This window comes from Mauremys mutica, chromosome 4 (assembly GCF_020497125.1).
Source record: "Mauremys mutica isolate MM-2020 ecotype Southern chromosome 4, ASM2049712v1, whole genome shotgun sequence".
Classification (NCBI taxonomy): Eukaryota; Metazoa; Chordata; order Testudines; family Geoemydidae; genus Mauremys; species Mauremys mutica.
Window position 1 is genome coordinate 27,117,751 of NC_059075.1, and position 26,329 is coordinate 27,144,079.

The 26,329-nt window shown below is 40.1% G+C and overlaps 1 protein-coding gene across 4 annotated transcripts in view; it reads left to right on the top strand.

Moving 5' to 3' along the window:
- The window catches only part of ATG2B (autophagy related 2B), an 83,117-nt gene that overhangs the window by 30,772 nt on the left and 26,016 nt on the right, over window positions 1–26,329 (top strand). For 3 of the 4 annotated variants that reach the window (XM_045012484.1, XM_045012483.1, XM_045012481.1), the window contains 15 exons: window positions 3,843–3,993; window positions 4,722–4,814; window positions 5,012–5,200; window positions 5,815–6,088; window positions 6,659–6,761; window positions 8,147–8,339; window positions 8,470–8,612; window positions 11,560–11,717; window positions 11,994–12,166; window positions 12,558–12,708; window positions 13,554–13,753; window positions 19,187–19,267; window positions 21,161–21,267; window positions 21,493–21,585; window positions 25,603–25,673. In XM_045012484.1, the coding sequence (XP_044868419.1) occupies window positions 3,843–3,993; window positions 4,722–4,814; window positions 5,012–5,200; window positions 5,815–6,088; window positions 6,659–6,761; window positions 8,147–8,339; window positions 8,470–8,612; window positions 11,560–11,717; window positions 11,994–12,166; window positions 12,558–12,708; window positions 13,554–13,753; window positions 19,187–19,267; window positions 21,161–21,267; window positions 21,493–21,585; window positions 25,603–25,673 (2,180 nt within the window). The remainder of the gene's footprint in view (window positions 1–3,842; window positions 3,994–4,721; window positions 4,815–5,011; window positions 5,201–5,814; window positions 6,089–6,658; window positions 6,762–8,146; window positions 8,340–8,469; window positions 8,613–11,559; window positions 11,718–11,993; window positions 12,167–12,557; window positions 12,709–13,553; window positions 13,754–19,186; window positions 19,268–21,160; window positions 21,268–21,492; window positions 21,586–25,602; window positions 25,674–26,329) is intronic. The other variant, XM_045012482.1, reaches the window with a different exon arrangement.

Here is a 26,329-nt window from a genome sequence, read left to right on the forward strand (position 1 = left end):
TTTATAGAGCAGCCTTATTACACAAGCGGTCTGTGGTTTTGAGTGAGTTTGTTTTTCTTTGTAATCAAAATGAGATGTCAGTTGGGGCACAATAAAAAAGTGAACACAATCATCCAGAAGTCAGGAACCAATTTTTCCATGGCATAATATTGCTAAATTACAGTATGTGCATTGTAGAGGTTTTATGTGTTCCTCTGAAGCATTGGGCATTGGTCACTGTTGAAGGCAGAATTGGTAGATTCCATTATCCTAGATTCCTAATGTCTGATTCTATTATAAGTACTAATGGAGTGATACTCAGACCTCAGTGGTTCAAGAGCCAAATTAGCAATTAATGATACCGAAAAGAGCCACAGTAGTGTGAATTCATGGTTTCATTTACTATTATATATATTATTCTCACAAGAAAATGACTGTCCTGACCAAGTATTCTACAGTTGGTTAATAACATAGTAAAAACATCCTCATTAGTTAATATCTTAGATTGATTGATTAATAATTAAATCACACAGAGCTTTAATACCATGTGCTGCAAAGAGCCCCTGTAGACACATTAAAGAGCCACTTGCAGCTCTTGAGCCTCAGTCTGGGTATCGCTGTACTAATTTATTTCTTTATAGCATACATGTACATATTAGGGCTGTTGATTAAGCTACTCCTGGGAGAATTCTGCGCCAGATTTCTTGGCTCCCCTGCAGAAAAATGGGGGAGCAAAGACATCTGTGGGGAACACATGCCCCTTCCTCGGCAGCCTAGGTGCATCTGCTGGGAGCAACTGGCAGCAGAGAGCAGATCACTGCTCGGGGGAGAAGGGAGACTGGGTGTGTGTGCATGTGTCTGTGGATAGACATTAAGGTAAGCTTGCCAGGCATCCGTTTTTTTACCTGAACGCCCAGTCAAAAGGGAGCCTGGTGGCTCCGGTTGGAGGTGTGGCGAGGGCTGAGGCAGGCTACCTATCTGCCCTGGCACTGCACTGCTACTGGAAGCAGCCATCAGGTCCCTTCAGCCCCTAGGCACTGGAGCGGCCAGGACCCCCGCCCCGAGTGCGAGCTCCACAGCTCCCATTGACCGGGAACCACAACCAGTGGGAGCTGTGGGGGGTGGTGCCTTCCGGTTTGAAGGCAGCAAGCACTGCACAGAGCCGCATGGTTGTCCATATGCCTAGAGGCTGCAGGGCTCTGGTGGCCACTTCCTTGGAGCCACGGTAAGCACCACTGGGACCCCGCACCCCAAGCCTTTGGCCCCAGCCCTGGAGTCCCCTCCCAAACCCTTCATCCCTGGCCTCATCCAAGAGCCCAGAAAAGTGAGCGACCTGGGTGGGGGGGATGGAGCGAGCGGGGGGCAGGGCCTTGGAGAAAGGGGCAGGGCAGGGGCGTTCGGTTTCCTGTGATTAGAAATTTGGCAACCCTATGTTAAGGGGCTGGGGCTGGGCACGTGCCTGCGTGTGAAAGAGTGAGAGACTCACTCAGTCCCTCTCTCTCACTGTTGCTGCATCCCAGGCTTGGAGGCATAGGGCTGTATGAAGCAGGCTCTGTTCCTGAGGCAGAGATGTAACAACTAAGAAGGTAGGCTGCTAATGTTCCCACTGTTAGTTAGTTCCCATTCTTAGTCAATTAAGGCTCTTTTATCTTTCCAGAGTGGTGTAAAAGAGCCTTATTGTAAATGACAGTAACCAAATCCTCAGCTAGGAAGGTCTGTGTGCTTACTCGCTTTTTTTCCTGTGCCAGAGAGGCAGAGTGTGGTTAGATTACAGCTCAGGATCTATTTTACTTATCCATTTAAAAAAAAAAAAGCAGGACAATGATTAGCAAAACTGTGTGAAAGTCTGAGTAATTTAAAGCAACATTTTACTTTACAGAACACCACAGTAAAAGTAATGTAATTTAAATGAAAATCCAGGATTATAACTGGAATGCAATGTATTGGCTACCAAGTATTTGCAGCTTAACTTTCGTGTGTTTAGGAAATGCTGAGCAGTTACTGTGTTGTTGTTTTTTGTTTGTTTTTTTTCCTGTATGGTAGTTCAAATAAATTACCAAAATAAATGAAACTGGTTTGATTATATTGCATTATTTTGACAAATAAAATATGCAGAATTTTGAATTTTTTGGTGCAGAATTTAGGATTTTTTGGCGCAGCATTCCCCAAGGAGTAATTAATCGCAGTTAACTCACACAGTTAACTCAAAAAAAAATTTAATCACAATGTTAAACAATAGAATACTGATTGAAAATTATTAAACATTTTTGGATGTATTCCTATATTTTCAAATATATTGATTTCAATTACAACAGAGAGTACAAAGTGTACAGTGGTCACTTTATATTATTATTATTATTGATTACAAATATTTGCACTATTAAAAAAATAGTATTTTTCAGTTCACCTCATACAAGTACTGTAGTGCAATCTCTTTATTGTGACAGTGCAACTTACAAATGTAGATTTTTTTTTTGTTACATAACTGCACTCAAAACCAAAAACAGTGCAAAACTTCAGAGCCTAGAGGTTCACTGAGTCTTACTTCTTGTTCAGCCAATCGCTAAGACAAACAAGTTTGTTTACATTTATGGGAGATAATGCTGCCCGCTTTTTATTTACAATGTCACCAGAAAGTGAGAACAGATGTTTGCATGGCACTTTTGTAGCTGGCATTGCAAGGTATTTACATGCCAGATATGCTAAACATTCGTATGCCCCTTCAGTGCTTACCCAGCATTCCAGAGGATGTGCTTCCATACTGGTGATGCTCATTAAAAAAAAAAGTCAATTAAATTTGTGACTGAACTCCTTGGGGGCACATTCCGCCATATATTTCATGTTATATCAGTCTTGGATGATGGCCCAGCACATGTTGATCATTTTAAGAACACTTTCACTACAGATCTGACAAAATGCAAAGAAGGTACCAATGTTAGATTTCTAAAGATAGCTACAGCACTTGACCCAAGGTTTAAGAATGTGAAGTGCTTTCCAAAATCCGAGAGGAACAAGGTATGAAGCATGCTTTCAGAAGTCTTAAAAGAGCAACACTCCGATGCGGAAACTACAGAACCTGAACCACCAAAAAAGAAAATCAGCTTTCTGCTGGTGGCATCTGACTCAGATAATGAAAATGAACATGCATCGGTCTCTACTGCTTTGGATTGTTATCGAGCAGAACCCGTCAACAGCATGGACGTATGTCCTCTGCAATGGTGGTTGAAGCATGAAAGGACATACGACTCTTCAGTGCATCTGGCACGTAAATATCTTGCGATGCCACCTACAACAGTGCCAGGAGAACACTTATTCTCTCTTTCAGGTGACAATGTAAACAAGAAGCAGGCAGTATTATCTCCTGCAAATGTAAACAAACTTGTTTGTCTGAGCGATTGGCTGTACAAGAAGTAGGACTGAGTGGCCTTGTTAAGTTTTACATTGCTTTATTTTTGAATGCAGTTTTTTTTGGCACCTAATTCTACATTTGTAAATTCAATTTTCACGTTAGAAATTGCACTACAGTAGTTGTATTAGGTGAATTGAAAAATATGATTTTTCATTTTTTACAGTGCAAATATTTATAATAAAAATAAATATAAAGTGAGCACTGTACACTTTGTACTCTCTGTTGTAATTGAAATCAGTATATTTGAAAATGTGGAAAACATAAAAAATATTTAAATAAATGGTATTCTATTATTGTTTAACAGAGTGATTAATCATAATTAATTTTTTAATCTCTTGACAGCCCTAATATATATGTACACACACACACATATATACACTAGATGTTTCTGAATTTTCAAAATGATTACAGCAATCCATTTTATACATATTTATACCTTTATTTCTCATAACAGATTTATAGGTACTGGTATCAAAGTCTCTTATGAACAAAGACAAAGGTCTGCTGCTCGATGCTTCAGCACAGATTTGTCCATTGGGCATATGGAACTACTGGAATGTCTTTTCTCTACCGACTCCTGCTCCATTCAACCTCACTATACAGAGGTAAGTAAAAATACTGTTCTTAGCCAAGCACCAGGGCAATTTAAATGTTAACTGGAGAGGTTTTCAGAAGGGAAATCCTACACTACTCTTAGAATTGGAAAAGTTAAGATTACTAATTTATTGTATTTTTGTAGTGATTGGGTAACGTTAAGACATGTCTTGAATTTTAATTGAAAACTCAGATAGTGATCAACAGTGTCCTCTTCCCTGCCACCAAAGGATCAAGCCTGTAGAGTTCTCTAATGTTTTGTGTGTGTGAAGCAAAAGGAACTCTGTTTTGAAAATGAGGTTGAAACATTTCAAAGGAAGTGCTGCTTGTCACCCTATCCAATTGGGCAGTGGGCAGGTTTTCTTAGGTGATTACTCTTGGCCCAACTCCTCCTTGCTCATACTCAGATTGAGATGAGTCTATGATACTGGATTCATGATGGTGGCCCTAGTTGCTGTCATTCAGGTGCTATAGTCCATCTGCTCCCAGCTGCGCCTGTGCTTGTTGATCACTTCCTATCTGTCTCCTCAAATGTGGTATGTGAGGCTCAGGGCTTTCTGGGCAGTCTCCCCAGTCTGAATCAGAAGTTGTGGTTCTTTATTGGGCCTGTGGCTGTCAAACAAGCAGCTGAATACTGGATTGGCTGGCAGCTTGGGGCAGGTAGACTGTGCTTTTTCCTGCTCTCTAGTTCTTTTGTTTGTTTTACATCTATTAATTATTATATTTTTTTATTTTCAAGCTGCTAACATTTCATTCTGAAAAAGGAAATGATACACATCCCGTTTCATGCCTTCAGCTCCATTATAAGCACTCAGATAACAGAGGACCTCAGGTAAGGTTGGAAAAAAAAAAACCAACCTGACTGCATTGTTGCATTATGCTGTAGCATAATATTTTTTCTCTAATCTTTAAAGGTAACTTTATTAATCTTGATAGTTGCATAGAAAGATGTATATTGCAAGCATCCTTTGTTTTTGTAACTTATTTTTCAGTATTTCATTGAGAATATTGGTGTACTTATTTTTGTAGGGTAGTCAAGGAAGACTGAGCTCTGTTCCACAGAAAGCAGAATTACAAATCAAGCTAAGTCCAGTATTTTGTGAACTGGATATCAGTATTGTGGACAGACTAAATTCTTTACTTCAGCCACAGAAACTAACCACAGTGGAGATGATGGCATCTCACATGTACACATCTTACAACAAACACATTAGTCTGGTGAGTGAAATTAATTTGTGTGCGTGCTGGCAGGCCTGGAGCTACCAGGAGGCAAAGGGAACATTTTAAAGGGGCTCAAAATTATTGTCTGGTCAGAATATGTACAAAGCCATCCAATGTAAAGTAGTGGAGCAGCGGCAGATTGAAGAGTTGTCATCTTTTTTTATAAATGATAAATACCGACACATTAGCTAAATTTTACTTTTTTAAACTCTTAAGATCCAAGATTTTCCAGGGATCTAACTACCCCCTAGCCTCTTGGAAGGTTGTTTTGTTTTTTAAATGCGGGGCCCCAAAATACCCATTTGAACTTCCAATAATGGGAATCTAGAAGCAGCCCTGCACCGCTGGTTCAAATTTTATACCTATATAGCTCTGTCCTGAATATTTTATTTTTTTCAATCCTGATTAAATATAGAAGCTTGACAGTACCTGTTCTAATAGCTTAGCAAAAAAAAGTATGTTTGGTCCAGATTCTCTTATAGTTCATGTATAGGACTGTATGAAATTGTATAAAAAAATGCAGCTTTACCTATTATAACCATTGTATCAAGTCAGTAAAGTTTTTTTTTAATGCTGCTTCTCTAGTTTGCTTTTCACCTTGTATTTTCTAGCACAAAGCGTTTACCGAAGTTTTTCTGGATGATTCACGTACACCAGGAAACTGTAGAATTTCTGTGCAAGTCACTTCACCAGCATTAGATCTTTCTGTTCGCTTCCCTATACCTGACCTACGATCAGATCAGGAAAGAGGACCATGGTTTAAAAAATCACTTCAGAAAGAAATCCTTCATCTTGAATTTACAGATATGGAATTCAAGACTGAGTTTATAGGAGGTTCAACTCCAGAACAAGTTAAACTGGAGCTTACCTTCAAAGAGCTAGCTGGTAAGAAGTACAAATGTTATATTAATGCTAACTATGCTTTTCAATTGTCAAGCAATCATTTGGTTAACAAAGAGGTCTTGCAACTTTAAATAGAACTTTTGCCCTCTTGAGAATACAACTTTCATTTTGCACTTTGGAGTATTTTAGCTGTGTTACTTCAGTTTCCGGTATTTCTATGATAGAACCTCAACCCAAGTCGACGTATATGTCTGAGCATGATACAAAACTGAATCATAATACCAGATAATTAAGCTTGGTGTTTAATGTTTTTAGTTCCATTATATAATTAAAGTTTCTGGTTCTAGCTGAAATGTACCAGTAAATACAGGCAAAAGCTTACTGAAGTTAAAGTAAAGTCTTTCTGGGTAATACAGTTTGTAGTTGTTGTTAGGACAAAAAGAGACACTTAAAATGTGACTTGTTTTACTGGTGTTGCTAGATATCAAGACTGTAAAAGCAATAGCTTCAAAATTGTTAAAATCATGGAGCAGGGTTCTGCTCAGCTGTACCTGCAGGCAGACTCCGGCCCTTGTATTTTTGATCTTTCTACAAACTTTTCTCTTATTTAAGGCTTATTTGAAGAAGATAAAACAGAATCTTCAATAAAGTTCTTTCAAGTGTCCAGTGGCATAGATGGAGATATGATATCATCTGACAACTTTGATTGGCCACGGTAAAATATCTTTAATTTTTCATCATAATTCTTTTAAAAATCTGGGAGACTGCTACTTTAAACATCAAGCACAAAGTAAGAGTTTGTCATTATTGAACCCTATAATTGAATAGAACCTAGAGATGAAGAAATCTTACATGCAGAAATAACACAGATCTTTATTAGTGGATCATATGACTTCTGGATGGAATGAGCCAATTATAACTAAACTCCTACACTTTTGGTGGGGAAAAGCTAGGTGAATGGAGAATTATAAGGGAAGAAAGCTGGGTGCTGTCTGGGAAAAGGAAGCTGGGTGGTGAGAGAGTCCAAAGATGTTATGTGGGGGTGATTGCTGGTGGAGTTGCCTGGAGGTAATGGGGTGACTGGAGGTGCTAGCGGATGGATGACTCACTACTCGGATGCATGGAGCATTTTCACCAGAACTCTCATGAGATGGGTATGTACTGTGGTGCCTGGGGCTGCTGAGGTGCATGAGGTGTGAGTGATGGGGAAGGGAAGAGACACCCTGATTTAGCAAGCTAGATGGAGTCAGTATTGAGCCCCTTTTCAGCACAGAGGGCAGTGGGAGTGGGAGGCAGAGAGGCTTGCTTGTCAGCAGGTACCACAGCAGCCCCATGTGGCAAGAAGGCACAACTTGTATAAGTGAATAACAAATAATTGCTGTCTTTCCCTGGCTCAGCTGAACATGTGAGGATCCTGATGAGCTGTGGGAATGCATGATGGCACTGCCAGGTGTGTGATGTTTGGCAGTATGATTGATTTTAATTTTTGATTTGAGTAAAAGTTTAAACAATTCTTCCATCTTTACACTGTTCATGTTCATTTTACTTTTTCTCGTACCTCTGAATTTATTATACTCTTCAAGTGAAAATCTAACACAAAATTAATTTTTAACTGTTAAGATGCTGCTGCAAAACCAGAAAATTTGAGCTAATACTGCACCTCTTCTTGAGCCTGGATATTGTAGTTCCTGTCACATAAAAGGATGTTTAATGTTTGGGAGACCCCTGGTTAGATGTTCATACGATCTATAATATAAAGGCCCAACCTATGTAGCTACATAAATTAAAGAGGCAATTTCAATCCACACTTTGAATGTCCTGTTTTTCATTGATTTATGCCAGACAATGTAACGGATTCTCACACTTTTTTTGGATGAAAGTTTACAATGTGATGACTTTCTATGTACAATAGTACATGTAGGCAATGTAACAATTAATTTGGACATCTAATGTATTAGTTTATACATATTATATGTATTAATGCATTTTCACAGGCTAACTCATAAAAAAGGCACATATACCTCTCCAGTGGATATCTACTGTAAAATTTCTCAGCATATATCACTAATAATTTATTTTGCTTGCTTTTTTCAATATCAGGATTGTACTGAAAATAAACCCACTGGCTATACACTCCATTCTGGAAAGGATAGCAGCTGAAGAAGAAGAGGGTGATGGAAACTTTCAAGAGGAAGAGGAAGGAGGATCTCATTCTCTTAAGGATGTCTGTGATCTTAGAAGACCAGAGCCTTCTCCTTTTTCCTCTCGTAGGGTCATGTTTGAAAATGAAGAGGTAAAACAAAATCTTTCTGTTTACAGAATCATTGTAGATACAAATGAATGTTGCCTTTCTGGTTTATATGCATCTTGTGTTCCAGGTAACCCTCAACAATTTGAGATTGTATGTTTTGTTTTATTTTCAGATGGTGATGCCAGGTGATGCAGTTGAGATGACCGAGTTTCAGGATAAAGCAATCAGCAATTCTCATTATGTACTGGAACTCATGTTACCAAAAGTTCACTTAACACTGCCAAACAAGAGCTTTTATGAGAAACTTTACAATAGGTGAGTATAAGCATTAGTTTGCTTGGTTAGTATGATCTGTACTTCTGGTCAGTGTATTCATTGGTCATAAGAACAACTAAGTCAGTAGCTACAGCAGTAATTAATTTGTCCTGTAATATTTGAACAGCTCTATAACAATGTAAAGTGCTATATAAATGCTATTCTAAGTTATTATCAGAAGTTCAATGAAGTCTCCTCTCGGGACCCTATTTGAGCAGCCAGCCACTCAGAACAGTTTGGTAGGTCTTTTCTATTGAGAATAAAATAAATAAGTTTTTGCTTCCACCAAATGAACATTTGTTTTAAGATCTTACAGTTGCCACAGTCTACTTGAACTCCTCTTCAAATTCCGCTTAAAAAATTGTTGAATTAGATTATTTTCCCTTCCCTGTGTGTGTGTGTAGTTTTAAATAGGGCTGTTGATTATTCGCAGTTAACTCATATGATTAAATTTAAAGAAATCACAATTAATCACAGTTTCAATCAAACTGTTAAACAATAGAATACCCATTGAAATGTATTAAATATTTTGGATGTTTTTCTATATTTTCATATACATTGTATTCTGAGTTGTAATTGAAATCAAAGTGTATATTATTTTTGATTACACATATTTGCACTGTAAAAATCATAAACAAGAGAAATAGTATTTTTCAATTTGACTCATACAAGTACTGTAGTGCAATCTCTTTTTCATGAAAGTGCAACTTACAAATGTAGATTGTTTGTTTGTTTATGTAACTGAAGTAAAAAAATATGCAAAACTTCAGAGCCTTCAAGTCCACTCAGTCCTACTTCTTACTCAGCTAATCGCTAAGACAAACAAGTTTGTTTACATTTATGGGAGATAATGCTGCCCTCTTCTGATTTACAGCCTCACCAGAAAGTGAGAATAGGTGTTTGCATGGCACTTTTGCAGCTGGCATTGCAAGGTATTTACGTGTCAGATATGCTAAATATTCATATGACCCTTCAGACTTCGGCCACCATTCCAGAGGACATGCTTCCATGCTGATGATGCTCATTAAAAAAATATGTTAATTAAATTTGTAACTGAACTCCTTGGGGGGAGAATTGTACATCCCCTGCTCTGTTTTACCTGCATTCTGCCATATATTTTATGTTATAGCAGTCTTGGATGATGACCATGTTGTTCATTTTAAGAACACTTTTTGACAAAACGCAAAGACGATACCAATGTGAGATTTCTAAAGATAGCTTCAACCTAAGGGTTAAGAATGTGAAATGCCTTCCAAAATCCGAGAGGAACAAGGTGTGAAGCATGCTTTCAGAAGTCTTAAAAGAGCAACACTCCGATGCGGAAACTACAGAACCCGAACCACCAAAAAAGAAAATCAACTTTCTGCTGGTGGCATCTGACTCAGATAATGAAAATGAACGTGCGTCAGTCTGCACTGCTTTGGATTGTTATCGAGCAAAACCCGTCATCAGCATGAACGCATGTCCCCTGGAATGGTGGTTGAAGCATGAAGGGACATATGACTCTTCAGTGCATCTGGCATGTAAATATCTTGCGATGCCAGTTACAACAGTGCTAGGAGAACGCCTATTCTCACTTTCAGGTGACATTGTAAACAAGAAGCAGGCAGTATTATCTCCTGCAAATGTAAACAATTGAGCGATTGGCTGAACAAGAAGTAAGACTGAGTGGACTTACAGGCTCTAAAGTTTTACATGGGTTTATTTTTGAATGCAGGGTTTTTTTTAATATAATTGTACATTTTTAAGTTCAACTTTCATAATAAAGAGATTGAAGTACAATTGTATTAGGTGAATTGAAAAATACTATTTCTTTTTTCCCAGTGCAAATAGTTGTAATAAAAAATAAATATAAAGTGAGCAATGTACACTTTGTTATTCTGTGTTGTAATTGAAATCAGTATATTTGAAAATGTAGAAAACATCCAAAAATATTTAAATAAATGGTATATTATTATTGAACAGTGCGATTAATCACAATTTATTTTTTTAATGGCTTGACAGCCCTAGTTTTAAATAAAACAGATTTGATAAGGCAGAGAAAAAAAAATCATTATTTACAATCTTAGCATCAGTAATGTACAATATAAAAACATACAAAAATCATCAAGGAAAATTGAACCCGTCTTGAAAGAATAGAGAAGTTGATATAGAAATTGACACTTAAGTGTCATAGTGAAATCACAAACCAAAATTTTATTAAATATCTAATCAATATGCAGGTACTTACACTAAATTTCTCTAACCCTACCCTCGAAAAATATGAAATCCTGTCCTTTTTATAGCCTCAGCTATCCCTCAGAAGCCTGACTTTGTGCTCTGGATGACACCTCAGCCATTAATTAAGCACTCCATGCCCCTTCAGTCCTCATAAGACAAGTCTTGGGAAGTCACTTCCACTTCAAGCAAAACTTAAACTCAGATTGCCCAAAAGACTGTCTTAAGCAAAGAAATCTAGAATGTGCATCCTGTGAATTTCTTTAACATCCATGAGGCAACCAGAGTAACTATCTTTGACATATCCATTGAATTAGCGTATGTAAAGGATTTGTGCTGCACAATCAAATGCCTGACATGTAAATAATAATAATCATATTTTTGTAAAAAAAATCTAAAGAGCAGTTTATTAGCATCTCTTTGCTCACTAATATATGTTACTGTGATTTGTGCTCTTGAGCTCATCTTATCCTTTTGCAGACTATTTTGAAATCTGTTAGAGGACTGGTATCAGAGGGGTAGCCATGTTAGTCTGGATCTGTAAAAGCAGCAAAGAGTCCTGTGGCACCTTATAGACTAACAGACCTATTGGAGCATGAGCTTTCGTGGGTGAATACTCACTTCGTTGGATGCATGGATGCAGGACTGTTGCACATTAATTAGCTTTAATTCAAGTGGGAATATAATCAGATGTTTAATAATGCAACAATAATGTTTTTTTTCTTTCTAGGATCAGCAATGATTTATTATTGTGGGAACCCACAGCTCCATCTCCTGTAGAAACATTTGAGAATATTTCATATGGTGTTGGACTGTCAGTGGCCAGCCAAATGATCAATACTTTCAGTAAAGACAGCTTTAGTCAATTCAAATCTACAATTCATTATGGTAATGTATTTTATAAATCCACTTAAACAACAGTGGCATAAGATGGATACAGTTGCCTGAGACTATTAAGTTTAAAAAGGGAAGACTTGAAGATATAAAATAAAGTGATTATACATATCCCACAAAGAAACGTGTAAATGAATGTTTTGATATGGCTAGAATGTTAGCCAAAATAGTGCTATGAAATTGAATGTTGTTAAAGGTGAAAAACTTGTAATTTTCTTTGATAACTTTTGTATTTGTTACATCAAGTTATTTTGTTGTTGTTTCTTGTAGATGATGAGAGTGGATCTGAGGAGGAAACTCTACAATATTATTCCACAGTTGATCCAAACTATCGGTCACGCCGGAAGAAAAAGCTTGAATTGCAAAACAAGAACACACAGAGCTCTCTCTCTGTTCTTCTAAACGTTAATCATGGATTAGTATCAATATTCACAGATGTAAAGGTGAGGTATCAGAAATGGAAAATATTGTGCTGAGTCTTAGGTTTACTTACAGGCATAATGTATCTTGTTATGCTGACAGGAGCTCTTGGTGCTATCTGTTGTATTATTGCTTTATTAGCAGTTTTGTTGTACAAACAGCAAATATGACTCCACAAGTAGTCATATGAGTGTCTTTCAGATATTAGAGTATCACTGTCTTAATGATATGGTTAAGGGTTCATCTGACTGTGATTCTATGTTTAAACATTTTTGATTACTTCATAATTTGATGTTAGGAAAATTAAATACAAGGAGAGGAGAGCTATATGGTAGCAAGTGGCACGTTATATTATACTGTCCTAAGCAACAATAATTCCACAAGCGGCGATATGTTTCTTGATTCTTTCTTCAGCAGGATGGTGGGAATATCCTGGAAGGCAAGCGTGGTGAATTCTGGTTTGAGTTCAACAGTGGTTCATTATTCTGTGTGACTAAATATGAAGGTTTTGAAGACAAACATTACATCTGTCTTCATTCTAGCAGCCTCAGTTTATATCATCAAGGTAGGAACTTAAAATGTCAATGGATGTAAATTTGGGTAAAGATTAATTAATTGTTAAATACAGGCTCTTTGGGGCAGGAACAGTCGTTTTATTCTATGTACAGCATTTAGCATAATGGGGTTCTGGTCCATGACTAGGGTCCCTAGGCACTATAGTAATACAAATAATAAATAACAATAATTAATATGTTTGCTTTGGGATCAATCTAGCTTAAAATGACCTCTGCAACTGCTGGCCTGCAAAACTCTCAAATCTGCAGAAATTGTCTCTTTTTCAAAAAGTGTCACTCTCATTTGTTAATTTCCATGTAATTCCAACATGGTACAATTCTGTGTGCACTCCTTGAAATCCTAATGTAGGTTTTAGGTCCTTTCCTGACTGGCTAAATTACTGGCTGACTGCAAAGTATTTTAAAGGGACCAAACAGTCTCCATGGATGACAGCTCCATTGTAGCCAAGGAGAGTGGTATCTGTCAGTTTTAAGGTTTCCTGTTCATATAACTTCAAATGAGCGGCAATGAGGTTAAGGGAATTTCAGTGTGAGGGCTTCTGTTAAGTTGGGGGAATGACATACATCTGGCACTGTCTCTCATGATCTTCACCAGCCTCCCAATCACTAACTTCTAGGGACGGAGGATGTACAACAGCAGAAGCTTTCCTATCACTCATGTCTGAGCTCTCCTTTCTGTTTTTGCTAATAATATAGCAAAGTTAATTGCTGGTAATTAGCTGGAGACTTAAAATTATCTTATCACCAGGTAAGGGTAGACAGATTTCCAATGGTTTTACCTAAATCACAAACATCTCTGCTGCACCGGATAACCGTAGCTACAATCTCCGTACAGGTGTGGTGGATGGAGTTGTCCCTCCATCTGAAATACGACTGCCTACCACAACGCGTCCACATTGGTTAGAACCTACCATTTATTTTTCCGAAGAAGATGGTCTCAGTAGGACTTCTTCAGATGGTGTGGGAGTGGACTGTTTAAGTATGCTGTCTGTTGCAGTGAAAATCCAGTCAAATAAATCGGAGAGCAACACAAAGGTTTGTGTTTCCAACTTTGAGCTTTCATGCATTGTCTAGATTATTTCAGACACCTAATTTACCTGAAAGCATTTACAAGAATTCAAACTTTCTTCTAAAGGTCATAGATAAACACAAATAACTACAAACTTTGAACCATGTCCATTTTTAAACTATTAAACTCATAATTATTGAAATCTGAATGCTTTACTAGATTTTAAAACTACTTTAGTATTACTTGTGGTTATGTCTGTTATTTACCAACATAACAGCCTAACATTTCATGTGCTTCCTTGTGCTGATCACTATTGCTTTTATCTAAAGGATCTGTATTTTTTGGCCAGTTAGCCTTCTTGCCCATTTTTTGCTCTGTTTTACCTCTGCTATGCATTTGTGGAGGTGATTCTCCACCTCAGGCAGGGATAAATACAAAGAGCTATAAGCTTAGCGTTCAGTTCATTGGCAGCTTTGCCTGGTAGGGAAATATTTTATCTTTTACCCTAAAGAGCAGCCTTTTCCTGCCTACTTCCAGTCTCACTGTCTGCACTGGTACGAGTTCATTTGGCTTTGGCTCCTGCATTCATTGGTATGGGCAGAAGATGAGAGCTCTGGCTCTGCTTTGCTCCCCCTACCCAGAATCCAACAGCTCTTATAGTGGCACACAGGTGGGATGGAAAAAGAGGGAGTCTCCATTGGGAGCCAACTTCAGACCATCACAAGGGCTCAACAGCTCAATGGCTTCAAGCTTTGCCAGGGCATTGGCAACCTCCAGAACAGGGACACCACTAGACCTGTAGTTCCATTCTTCATGGACCCCAGAATGATGCAACAGATCATTGTGCACCTTCCTAATGCCCTTTAGCCACTGCCTCTAACTACAGAGCATCTCCACTAGCCACCATTGATCTTCCTCAGCTGGGGTAAGTGCCTTTCCTTAGTGATATCCACTACAACCAAGCCATATTTCTGGAAGTGCTACAGTGGCTTCTGACCGGAATAGGGGGTCTCCCTCTTCCAGATGCAACTGGGCACTGCCTGGAAAAGGCAAGCCATAAGATAGAGTTTAAGGCCAGAAGGGGCCACAAGATCATCTAATCTGATTGTAACATTCTACGGGGTACAATCTGGACTGCGGGACAGCTGTGTCTTCTCAATACTCCAGCCTGGAGTGCCTTTTACACTGCTTTGCTGTGAGAACCACCACTCCTAGCCAGTTCACACACAGCTTCTAGCATGCAAAATCACTCCCAGCTATATTACATAAATGCTCTGGCCAGCCACTCATGAATTACATACATGGTGACAGCAGCAAATTCCCAGTCCCAGACCTTCCTCCAGAAATGTACCTCTTGTACTGCCCAGCACCCACTGGACAATTCAAGCTTCTATAAAGTCTGTCATTTCATCAATGGAAAATGATATGCACAGTCCCTGTTATCTCAAGTGGAGGTTCCCAACTCTTCAGTCCAAACACACACTGGTTTAGATAAAACAATAAAGCAAGTTTATTAACTGCAGAAAGATTTTAGGTGATTACAAGTAATAAGGCATAGAAGTCAGAATTGGTTACAAAGAAAATAAAAAGATAAGACGCAAACTAATACTTAACAAGCTAAGTGAACTTAAAAGCAAAAAGGGTTTTTTTTACCAAAGGCTTACAGCAGGCTGGCAGGATTGCTTCAGCCAGGACCACCACCTCCCCCAGTTCAATGATGTTGTAGCTGTCGTGAGTATAGATGAAGGGCGAGAGGTAATTTGTGTTGTGTGTGTCCTCCATTCTTATTCCATTCTCCCCTTTTTGAGGATTACCTCTAGCTCAGATTCAGGCAACAGCCACTCTGTTTACACTGGAACCCCCAGTTCTATTATCAGTATGCAAAGTTCTTGCTTACACTCTTCCTTCTGCTGAAGAATGGCCATTTAACTAGGTGTTGATCTATAATGTAGTTCATCTGGTTATGCTGATACACTGGAGCCCCAGCCAGGTATCTTTTGTCTTTGAAAAACTGCTTTTGGCTTGCTTTTCTTAAACTTGGAACATGTTACAGTTATGTTATACAGTAGAATCTTCTAACTTTACATACAACGTTAATACACACATTTTACCAGGACAGTAATGTTCAGTATATTATGAGTTTCCAAATGATATCTCACAAGGCATACTCTGTACAACATTTATCATAGTCTTGTAAAAATGGTGAACATGAGGTACAGCCGGTCGCACTGACCTCCCGTATATCACAAGCCACCGACTCCACCTAGTACCCGCACACTAAAACTAAAAACCAAAATTAGACCAAAGTATTACAGCTCTCAGGAGACTAAACTATTATGTGCCACAGGAAGACAATAAGTAGGACCAAGGTGCACCAATGTCCAAGGACACTATGATGGCAGGCAGTTGATTACCCAGATAATCCCATTAAGTGACCCACACTCTACACTGAAGTGGAAGGAGAAAACCCTCCAAGGTCATTGCCAATCTGACAAGGAGTAAAAATTCCTTCCCAATCCCACATATGGCAGTCAGTTAGACTCTGAGCAAGAGCCAGCCAACTAGGCTCCCAAGAGAGAGAACAAGAATGCTTAGTGCCCCTCAGAGCACAAACACAGAATATATTGGTGGAAAAAGAGAATCCATCCAGACCCACTTCAGGCAACGAGCTGAAGCCCTGAGGCATGAGATTTTTAGAAACATCAGACACAAAGTTGCCCCCCCCCCGCCCACCCATCACAAGCAACCCTGTCATATAGTCTCATTCAGAAATTTATCCAGCTGTCTCTGAAAACTAAATTAACTAATTGTTTACCCCCACAACTCCTATTTGGAGGCTGTTCCAGAACCTCACTCTGATGGTTAGAAGCCCTCTTCTAATTTCCAGCCTGAATTTGTTCATGGCCAGTTTATATCCATTTCTTCTTGTGCCAAGATTCTCCTTTAGTTTAAATAGCTATTCACACTCGCTGGTGTTTACTCCTCCCACCCCTTCTCCAATCATATCCCTTCCCAGCCTTCATTTTGCTAGGCTAAACAAGCCAAGCTCTTTTTGTCCCCTCTCGTAAGATAGGTGTTCCATTCCTCTGATCATCATAGTAGCTCTTCTCTGCACCTGTTGTAAATTGAATTAATCTTTCTTGAACATGGGTAGCCAAAATTGTACACCGTATTCCAAATGAGATCTTACCAGTGCCTTATAAAATGGCATTAATACTTTATTTCTACTGGAAATGCCTCTCCTGATAAGTCTTAGGATAGTATTTGTTTTTTTCATAGCCACAGCACATTGAGTCATCCTGTGATCAACCAGCTCTCTTCCTCTGCCACTTCCAACTGTTAAACCCCCAATTTATAGCTGAAATTCTTATTATTAGGCTCTAGGTACATGACCTTGAACTTTGTACTATTGAATTTCAACCCATATCTGTTCCTTTCAGTCTTCAAGGTCGTCCAGATCTTCCTGTATAATAATCTAATCCTTCTCTGTAATGATGATGGCTCCCAACTTTTGAATTAGAAAATTTCACTAGCATACTACTATTTTATGTATCACCATTAATAAAAATATTGAATAAGATTGGTCCCAAGTGTTCATTGAGGAACTCCCATTAGTAAACTCCCTCTAGTTGAAGAATTCACCTTTCAGCACAACCCATTGCCAGTTCCTCACCCCACCTCAGAATTCTTGTACTAATCTCCATCTTCTGTAGTTTGACGAATAATTTCCCTTGTAATAGCAAATACTTTACTGAAGTTGAAGTATTTAGATCTTTCCGTTATTTTAAAAAAAAATCGGTTATCTTCTCAACACAGAGTAGGGAGTGACCTCTCGTTGTCAGGCTCGATGAGCACTATGCCCTCCCCAGTTCAACATTAAGCACAAGAAAGGAGGAAAAGGGAAAATTCAGGTCAGAACTTGACTTCAGTTCTCAGTCCGCAGTGAATCAGCAAAATCTAAGAATAAATGGGAACTAGCAAAAAGCTTGCATAAACCTAATCTCTCTCTGAAGGAGGAAAAGTTGTGTCACTCATAAAAAAGGGAAAATGTAGTACCCTCAGATCATCTTATCTGTAGAGGAGTCTGAGCCTCCAGCCCTGGAGACAAAGAAACCAGGAAAAGCTCTTTCCTCTGTACCAGTATGAGCTCATGCTCTGTTGCCCTAGGGCAATTCAGAGACTTCTGAAGTAAGTGGCTGATGAAATGGAAAGTGAGACAACAGTGAGTACTTTCCATCAGCCTCTAAGAAAAAAGTCTGAATTATGTACCTCCAGTTATAGGAAATATGGTTAAGTCAGGGTGGGAGCAAATAAGAGAATTGTAGAGATAATAAAAAACATTCTACCTGATGCCTAAGTTAAAATCACAGCCTGTGATTTTGCTGTTGCCTATTTAGTTATTGAAATGATGGATTTCTTCAAAAGTAGTAGACCTGTTGTCCAAGGAGCCCATGGAGTTTGGGGTAGAAATTGCTCTATGGTTTAAAATGAGGCAGCATATGCCTCTCTAATGGTAATAGCAGCCATATTGTATCTGGGCCTGGATAGGTTATTTTATTTTTTCAGACCCAGCTATCAGATGTAAAATTGATCCTTCATAAGGTCTCACTGTCTGTAACTTTCGTGTCATATGCATCTTTGGACTTTTAAAGATTTGTGGCATAGACCACAGCATGCAGTACTATAGCTAGATGTTTGTGGATTGTAGACTAGAAAGCCAAACTGAACACTTAATTGTCTCTCTAAGTATTTTGAGAACAAGCTCTTTGATGAAACAGTGCACAAAGGAGTTCTTTTTTGAAGCAAAAGACAGAAAGACCCTATGATCAACAAAACAGAAGAGGCAGGACTGCAGAACATTATTAAAAAAACAAAAACAAAAAGTTAGTCAGTCACTTCGTGGCTTCTCCTCTTAGAATGGCTGCCAGATTCCACCCTAGATGTGGTTGCATGTCAGTTGTTTTTGAGTGATCCCCGTGAATATAATCTGTAAAGTGCCTTGGGATATTTCAGGGCAAAAGATGCTATGTGTACTTACAGATAGGTGGTTATATTATTACTTAAAACTAGAAAAATCTATTCCTTTTAAATAATATTGTGTGTTTTGTTTGTTCATTACAGTGTAGCTTCTTGGCCTATTTTGGTCTTCACATTACTGTTTAGAACAGCACCCCTGAATGATAGTGGTTTGATATTCATAAAATATTATTTTACAAAAAGGGTTAGACTGTGTTAACCATGATTTCAGGGACATGACTATTGATGCATAGTGTTTATCTTCTTGAAATAGTACCTTTCTGAATTCAGACTTATGACCCAATCACATCCCCCTTGAAAGTGGTGGGAGTCCTGCTGTTGACTTAAGTGGGAACAAGATAAAACCCACAGTTCAGAGTTCCAAATCTCAAAACATACACACTAATTTAATGTACACTAATTTGCATAACTTTTCTATGCAGGAATTTCTAGTTGCTGTTGGGCTGAGAGGAGCCACTCTCCAGCACAGAGTATTGCCTTCAGGTCTAAGCTGGCATGAACAGGTCAGGTTAATGTAATTTTCTTGATTTCATGCTTAATTTCAGTTTTACTACTGATTGTTTTAAAGATTGAACTGATCCTTCATGAAAAATCTTTGTCTTTTGGCTTTGTGTTTAACTCAATATCACTATCTTACGGTGTTCTCAGAAGTGTTATTGCTGTCCTTTTGACATTCTTTCCCCTCTTGCCTCCAGAGCATTGCTAGAGTTTGATCTTGTTGTGAAATCCTTATCTGTGTCATTATTTCTCATCTCACTTGCAACAATTCCCCCTATTATGATCATTCTGAATCCTACCCTTTCAACTTTAGGAAATCCAGAATGTTGACCTCAAACTGCTCTCTCACTATTAGGTAGAAGATCTCAATACACCAATGCTTGATTATGTTCACCACTTTCATGTCCACCTCTGAATCCTATAATATAAATAATTCTCAACTGACAAAAAAGGCTATTAAGGGACTCTCTCCACTTCAGATCTTCAACCCTATAACTGTCTTCATTTCCATCTGCTCATTTAATTTCTTAAATCACTTCTCTCCTATCTCTTTTCCACAACTAGCTTGAATAGTAGTAGTTGGAATAAAAAACTTTGGAGCAAGAGTGAATGACTGATTAAATATAAGCCTGTAATGCCAGACTGCAGTAGAATAAAAGGCTATATTGAGATGTGTGAATATAGAGGTTCAGGATATAGCACACATGACTAGAGAGAAAATTCCTGAGTACCCAGAACTGAGGTGAGAGCCTTATCTGGAACACCTTTGGGTAGTACCTCTTTATAAAAAGGATAGCAATAAACTAGGGGGCAAGAGCTGCAAAGAAAATGATGGACTGTATCATACATGAGGGAGGTTAGAAGAAATGTAACATTTGTAGCTTAAATTAAGGGAGAGAACAAATACTTGAAAGCAATACATGTAGAGGAGTAAACTCAAATAGTATTACAAGAAATGTTGACCTTTCAACTAAAGATGGGCAAGATCAGATGAGAGAGAAAATTTTGCTAATAGTAAAAACTTGTCAGGAGTGGGTTCAGACCAAATTAGTGGGGGGAAAAATAGACTCTAGGGAATAATGTAGATTACTATGGGGATATGGTAGAGGTCTATAAAATCATGAATGATGTGGAGAAAGTGAATAAGGAAGTGTTATTTACCCCTTCACATAACACAAGAACCAGGGGTCACCCAATGAAATTAATAGGTAGCAGGTTTAAAACAAACAAAAAGAAGTACTTCTGCACAGTATGCACAGTCAACTTGTGGAAGTCTTTGCCAGGGGCTATTGTGGCAGCCCAAACTATAACTGGATTCAAAAAAGAATTACGTAAGTTCATGGAGGATAGGTCCACAAATGGCTATTAGCCAAGGTGGTCAGGGACGCAACCCTATCCTCTGGGTGTCCCTAAGCCTCTGGCTGCCAGATGCTGGGACTGAACGACAGGGGATGGATCACTTGATGATTTCTTTGTTCTGTTGAATAGTTTTTGAAGCATCTGGCATTGGCCACTGTTGGAAGACAGGTTACTAGACTAGATGGACCATTAGTCTGATCCAGTGTGGTTGTTCTTAAATTCTTAATCCTTATGTAGGAACTAACATGAACTTCTGTAGTTGTTGGGTTGGATTAAAAGGTTTCCATTTCTACTGTCTAATTCTCAACAGTTTGAGGGTTTCCTTCTCACTCATTCTCCCCTTTTTACATAGAACACTCTCCCTTCCTTTCAATTACTCAGTAAATGCCCCCTTAATATTTTGGGTTTCTCCCCCTCACCTTCTCTCTCTCAAACATTTTGTTATAGTATGTATTAAGGATTATCTCTTTTAAAAATCCATGTTGTTTACTAACATAACATATACTGAAAGATCATAATCATATTTTTTGTAATTGTAGATTTTATATTTTTTGAATATTTCTGATGAGCCTGTTTTGGGATATAATCCTCCAGCTTCCATTACAACTTTTCATATACACCTCTGGAGTTGTGCTCTTGATTACAGGTAAATAAAATGAATGTGTTTGTCTCCTTATGGTACTGTAACTGTTTAGTAAGATACTCTTCAGGAATGCTCCAGTTTACGTATCAGAATGCATATTTGTCCAGGCTTGTTTTGAAGAAAAATTTATAACTAAAAATAGTTCTCTTGATCAATCTTTAAGATTGCATTGTTGCATTTCTAAATATGTAGGATGTATTAAAAATTTTTCTCCTTTTTTGTTGTTAGGCCTTTGTTTTTGCCAACCAGATCTCTACTTACTGTTGAAACTTTCAGCATTTCCAGTAACGTTGCACTGGATAAGTCCTCTTCTACTCTCAGGTATAAATTAGAGTGTTCTTAAAATATGGAAGCTCACATAACCATTGTAGCCTTTATTTCTTCTTCAAGTGCTTGCTCGTGTCCATTCCATGTTAGGTGGTATGGCACACCGCATGCACAGTTGCCGGAGATTTTTCCTTCAATGGTGTCCATTGGGCTGGCTCTAGCGCCCCTTGTACTTGGTGCTTACAATTCCTCGCCTCCCTTGATCGATGGAGGGGATTCCTGGTTAGTAGGCTTGGGATTGCCTTTGTCAAACCCTATGCCTCAGTATCCCTAATCTTGGATACATCCAAGCTAGGTTGGGGGGTTCTCCTTGAGCACCTCAGAAATCAAGGTCTGTGGTCCCAGGAGGAACTCTCCTTATATATAAATGTCAGAGAGCTTGGTGGGGTCCGCCTAGCATGTTTTTTATCCCAGATTGCAGGCAAGGTTATGCAAATCCTTACATGGCAGCCATGTTTTACATCAACAAGCAGGGAGGGGCATGTTCTTCCCCCTGTGTCAAGAGGCCATTTGCTTATGGGAATTCTGCGTAAAGCACTCAATCTCACCTTCCAGGAGCTCAGAACAATCTGGCAGATCACCTCAGCAGATCTTTCTCCTCTCACAATGAGTGGTCCCTTCATCCTGATATAGTCAGGACCATCTTCCAGCAGCAGGTGACTCCCCTGCTTGCAGAGCCTGTTTTGCCTGGTTGCAAACAGGTACATGTCAGTAGTTTTGATCTCTATGCAGGCGCAGCCCAGGCTTGCTCACAGATGCCTGTTCCCCTGGACAAAGCATCTGTTCTATGCGTTTTCTCCCCATTCCTCTCATGCACAGTCTTACTCAAAGTCAAGCATGACAGAAAGAAGGTTATTCTTGTGGCCCTAGCATGGTCATGCCAGCACTGGTTCGAAATGTTATTGGACTGTCAGTAGTGACCTCAGTGCCACTCCCTCCCCTTCAAACCTGATCTTGCGTGATCATGTCTGATTGCTCTACCCGAACCTCAAGGCCCTCCACCTGACTCCCTGGAAGCTCCATGGTTAAACCCAGCAGAGCTGGCCTGTTTGGAGCAAATCTGCCAGGCATTGCTAGGTAGTAGGAAACCATCTATTAAAGTGGCTTACCTAGCCAAGTGGAAGCATTTCTCCATGTGGTCGTCCCAGTGAGGCTTCTCACCTTCTAGGTCACCTCTCCAGTTTGTGCTGGAGTATCTGCTTCATCTGAAACATCGGGGCCTACTCATCTCATCAGTTAAGGCAGTGATCCCCAACCTTTTTGGCTGTCGGGCACCAGCCGAAGGACCACTGCGGCGGTGGAGCACCCGCCGAAATGCCGCCAAATTTTGGCAGCATTTCGGCGGCGACGCCTCTCAATGACATCACTTGCCGTCGACAAGCAACGTCATCGAGAGGCATCCCCGCTGAAATTCGGGAGCGACACTTCTCGATGACGTCACTTGTGGACGGCAAGCGGCGTCAGCGAGAGGCGTCCCCGCCGAAATTCAGGGGTGATGCCTCTCAATGACGTCACTTGTCGGCGACAAGCGTCGTCATTGAGAGGTGTCCCCACCGAAATGCTGCTGAAATTCGGCGGCATTTCGGCGGGTGCTCTCCCGGGGGCCAGGACGCGGGCGCATTAAGATGCCCCCACGTCCGGGCACCGCGTTGGGGGCCACTGAGTTAAGGTGCATCTAGCGGCCGTCTCAGTCTTCCGCCCTCCGGTGGATGGTAGGTCGTTTTTTTTTCTCACTAAATGTCCATTCACTTCCTCAGGGGCTTAGAGAGACTATACCTGCAGATTCGTGAACCCATTCCCCCATGAGACCTAAACCTGGTCCTGTCAAGATTCACAGGCCCTCCCTTTGAGCTGTTGGCATCATTCCCCTTGTCGTACCTCTCCTGGAAGGTTGCCTTCCTGGTAGCGATTACCTTGGTCAGGAGGGTCTCAGAGATCAGGGCCCTTATGTCAGAAACCCTGTATATAGTGTTCTTTAAGGACAAGGTTCAACTTCACCACGCGTCCCTTCTGAAGGTGTTGCAGTTTCACAGTAATCAGGCTATCTTTCTGCCAGTATTCTTCCCGAAACTGTATAAGAATAGGGAGGAGCAGTGTCTCCACACATTGGACATTAGGCATGCCCTGACCTTCTATATAGAAAGGACCAAACCGTTCTATACATCCATGCAGTTCTTTGTGGCAATAGGAGACAGAATGAAAGCTCTGCCAGTTTTGGCCCAAATAATTTCATCGTGGATCACTTCCTGCATTCGCTTGTGCTATGAGCAGGTGGGTGCTCCATCTCCTGCCATCTGCACTGCCCACTCGATGAGAGCTCAAACTTCTTCAGCAGCGTTTCTGGCCCAGGTCCCAATCCAGGTATTTGCAGAGCAGCGACCTGGTTGTCGGTGCATATTTTTTTCATCCCACTACGCCATCACCCAGAAGGCTAGAGATGATTCCGGGTTTGGTAGAGCAGTGTTGCAATCCTCATATCCATGAACTCTGAGCCCACCTCTTAAGGTACTGCTTGGGCGTCACCTAACGTGGAATGGACACGAGCAAGCACTTGAAGAAAAAGCGGTTACTAACTTTTCTGTGAGTGTTTTTCTTCGAGTTGTGTTGCTCGTGTCCATTCCACAACCCATCGTCCTCCCCTTCTTTCGGAGTTAGCCAGTAAGAAGGAACTGAGAAGGTGTGGAGCTGGCCAGGCCCCTTATACCGGCACATGCATGCTCAGCACCAGAGGGTGCTAGAGCCTGCCCAACAGATACCACTGAGGGAAAAATTTCCATCAACTGTGCACTCAGCGTGTGCACGCCACCTAACATGGAATGGATGTGAGCAACACATCTCAAAGAACAACAGTTACAGAAAGGTGAGTAACCATTTTTTCTGTCTTTTATGGAGAAAATATTCTCCTTGAGTGGAGAATTACATTTATTCCAGGCTATTTATTATACTTTGCCTGGATATAATCCCTGGGTTTGCTTAAATCCATTGTTCTTGAGTGGATTGTTTGTCCCACTGCTAATTGTTGTTGTGATACCTTTAAATACGCTTGAAAAATATTGTAAAATCAGGAGTTTGTGTGTGGGCTGCTGAGCGTGATGGCATCTTCAGATCTCTAGAACAAGGATTTGTTTAGGTCAGGCTGGATAGTAGATAAAGAAATACATAATGATTATAGCTCATCCTAAGTTAATATTGTTATTCACCTATTTTTACTTGAGTATTGGTTCTTTAGTATTTTTATTGGATTTAAAGCCTGTTCCTATTGTGGTATCCTTTTAAATGGTCTTGTAATAGTGCTGTATTCTGGAAATAAATTTTATGTTATGTTAAAAAATATTTTAAACCTCTGTCATATGGTAAAGGAAAGCTGTACTGCCTTCCAAGGAATCTACTCATCATTCCCAGAAGGATCTAGGGCAGCAGTCCCCAAACTTTTGAGGGTCGCCCCCCTCCGGGTGGGGTGGGGTGCAGGACTGATGTGGACAGAGACACAGGGGCTGAGGCTGGGGCCGCAGTGGGGGGTGAGCCTTGGGGCGGGAGTGGGGCTCTGGTGGGGGCCAGCAGCCGGCCGGGGGCCAGCAGCCGGCCTGTGGCCAGGTGCAGCTCTGCCCCTGGCCTCAGCCCCAGGCTGGGAACGGATCCGCAGCCAGTGGCCAAGGCTGGGGGCTGGCGCGGGGCTGGGAGCAGAGCTGAGCTGAGGCTGGTGACAGGGCCAGCCCCACAGTTTGGGGACCTCTGATCTAGGGAGACTACATGTAGCCCTAGATAATTGACAACCGCACAAAAGGTTAAACTGATGGTAGTACAAAATTAAATTATTTTATTCGCCAATAATCATCTCCATGCCCTTACAGCTAGATGAAAGGATAATTATTAAAAACTGTTACAATAGAGAGTAAAAACTTTAGGATTTAAATATGTTCTGGCTTTTTACATAATGTCATATAATTTACTTTGAGTGTGAAGTGCACAGTTTTTAACCGGCCATTTTTTTCCCCTATTTTTCTCCTGTAGAATAATCTTGGATGAGGCTGCTTTGCATTTGTCTGACAAGTGCAACGCTGTTACAGTGAATCTGCAGAGAGGTAAGGGTGTTTTAGAAGCAATGGTAACCATATGCTGACCTTATAAATATAGCCTTCAGAATTTAAAGAAATCTACAGAAATATTAAAAACAGTCCAATAGGCTACTGGAGAAGAGAGCTGGGTTTATAGTGAGCAGCAAGTTAGACTTGAGTGTGTAATGTAGTATAGCAGAAAAATGTATGTGCAGGGTCATGTCACAGAACAAGGAAATAAAAGTTGTTTTTTATATGGCTCTAGAACGTTCTCTTGGAGCATTTGGGTGGCCTATTCCATGAAACCTGGTTCAATACAGAAATAAAACCCCCTCCATCCACACACTCCTAGTTGTCACCTACCACTCCACACTGGAACCCATATGGGGTATCATCAAACAACTAAAATCCATACTCAAAGGGGCCCCATCCTGAAAGAAATCTTTCTTGAACCCCCTCTTCTGGCCTTCAAACGCCCCCCCCCCCAGCCTCTCCAAGTTCATTATCAGAAGCAAGCTCTCCACAGATAAGGGGACACCAACTCAAAGCAGCACCAGACCCTACAAGTACACATACAAAACCTACAGACATATCTCCATTGCTACAATGATCAGCATCCCCCCACAACATACCTTTCAAGATCCATGGCTTCTATGTGTGGTATACCTCATCCAGTGCACTAA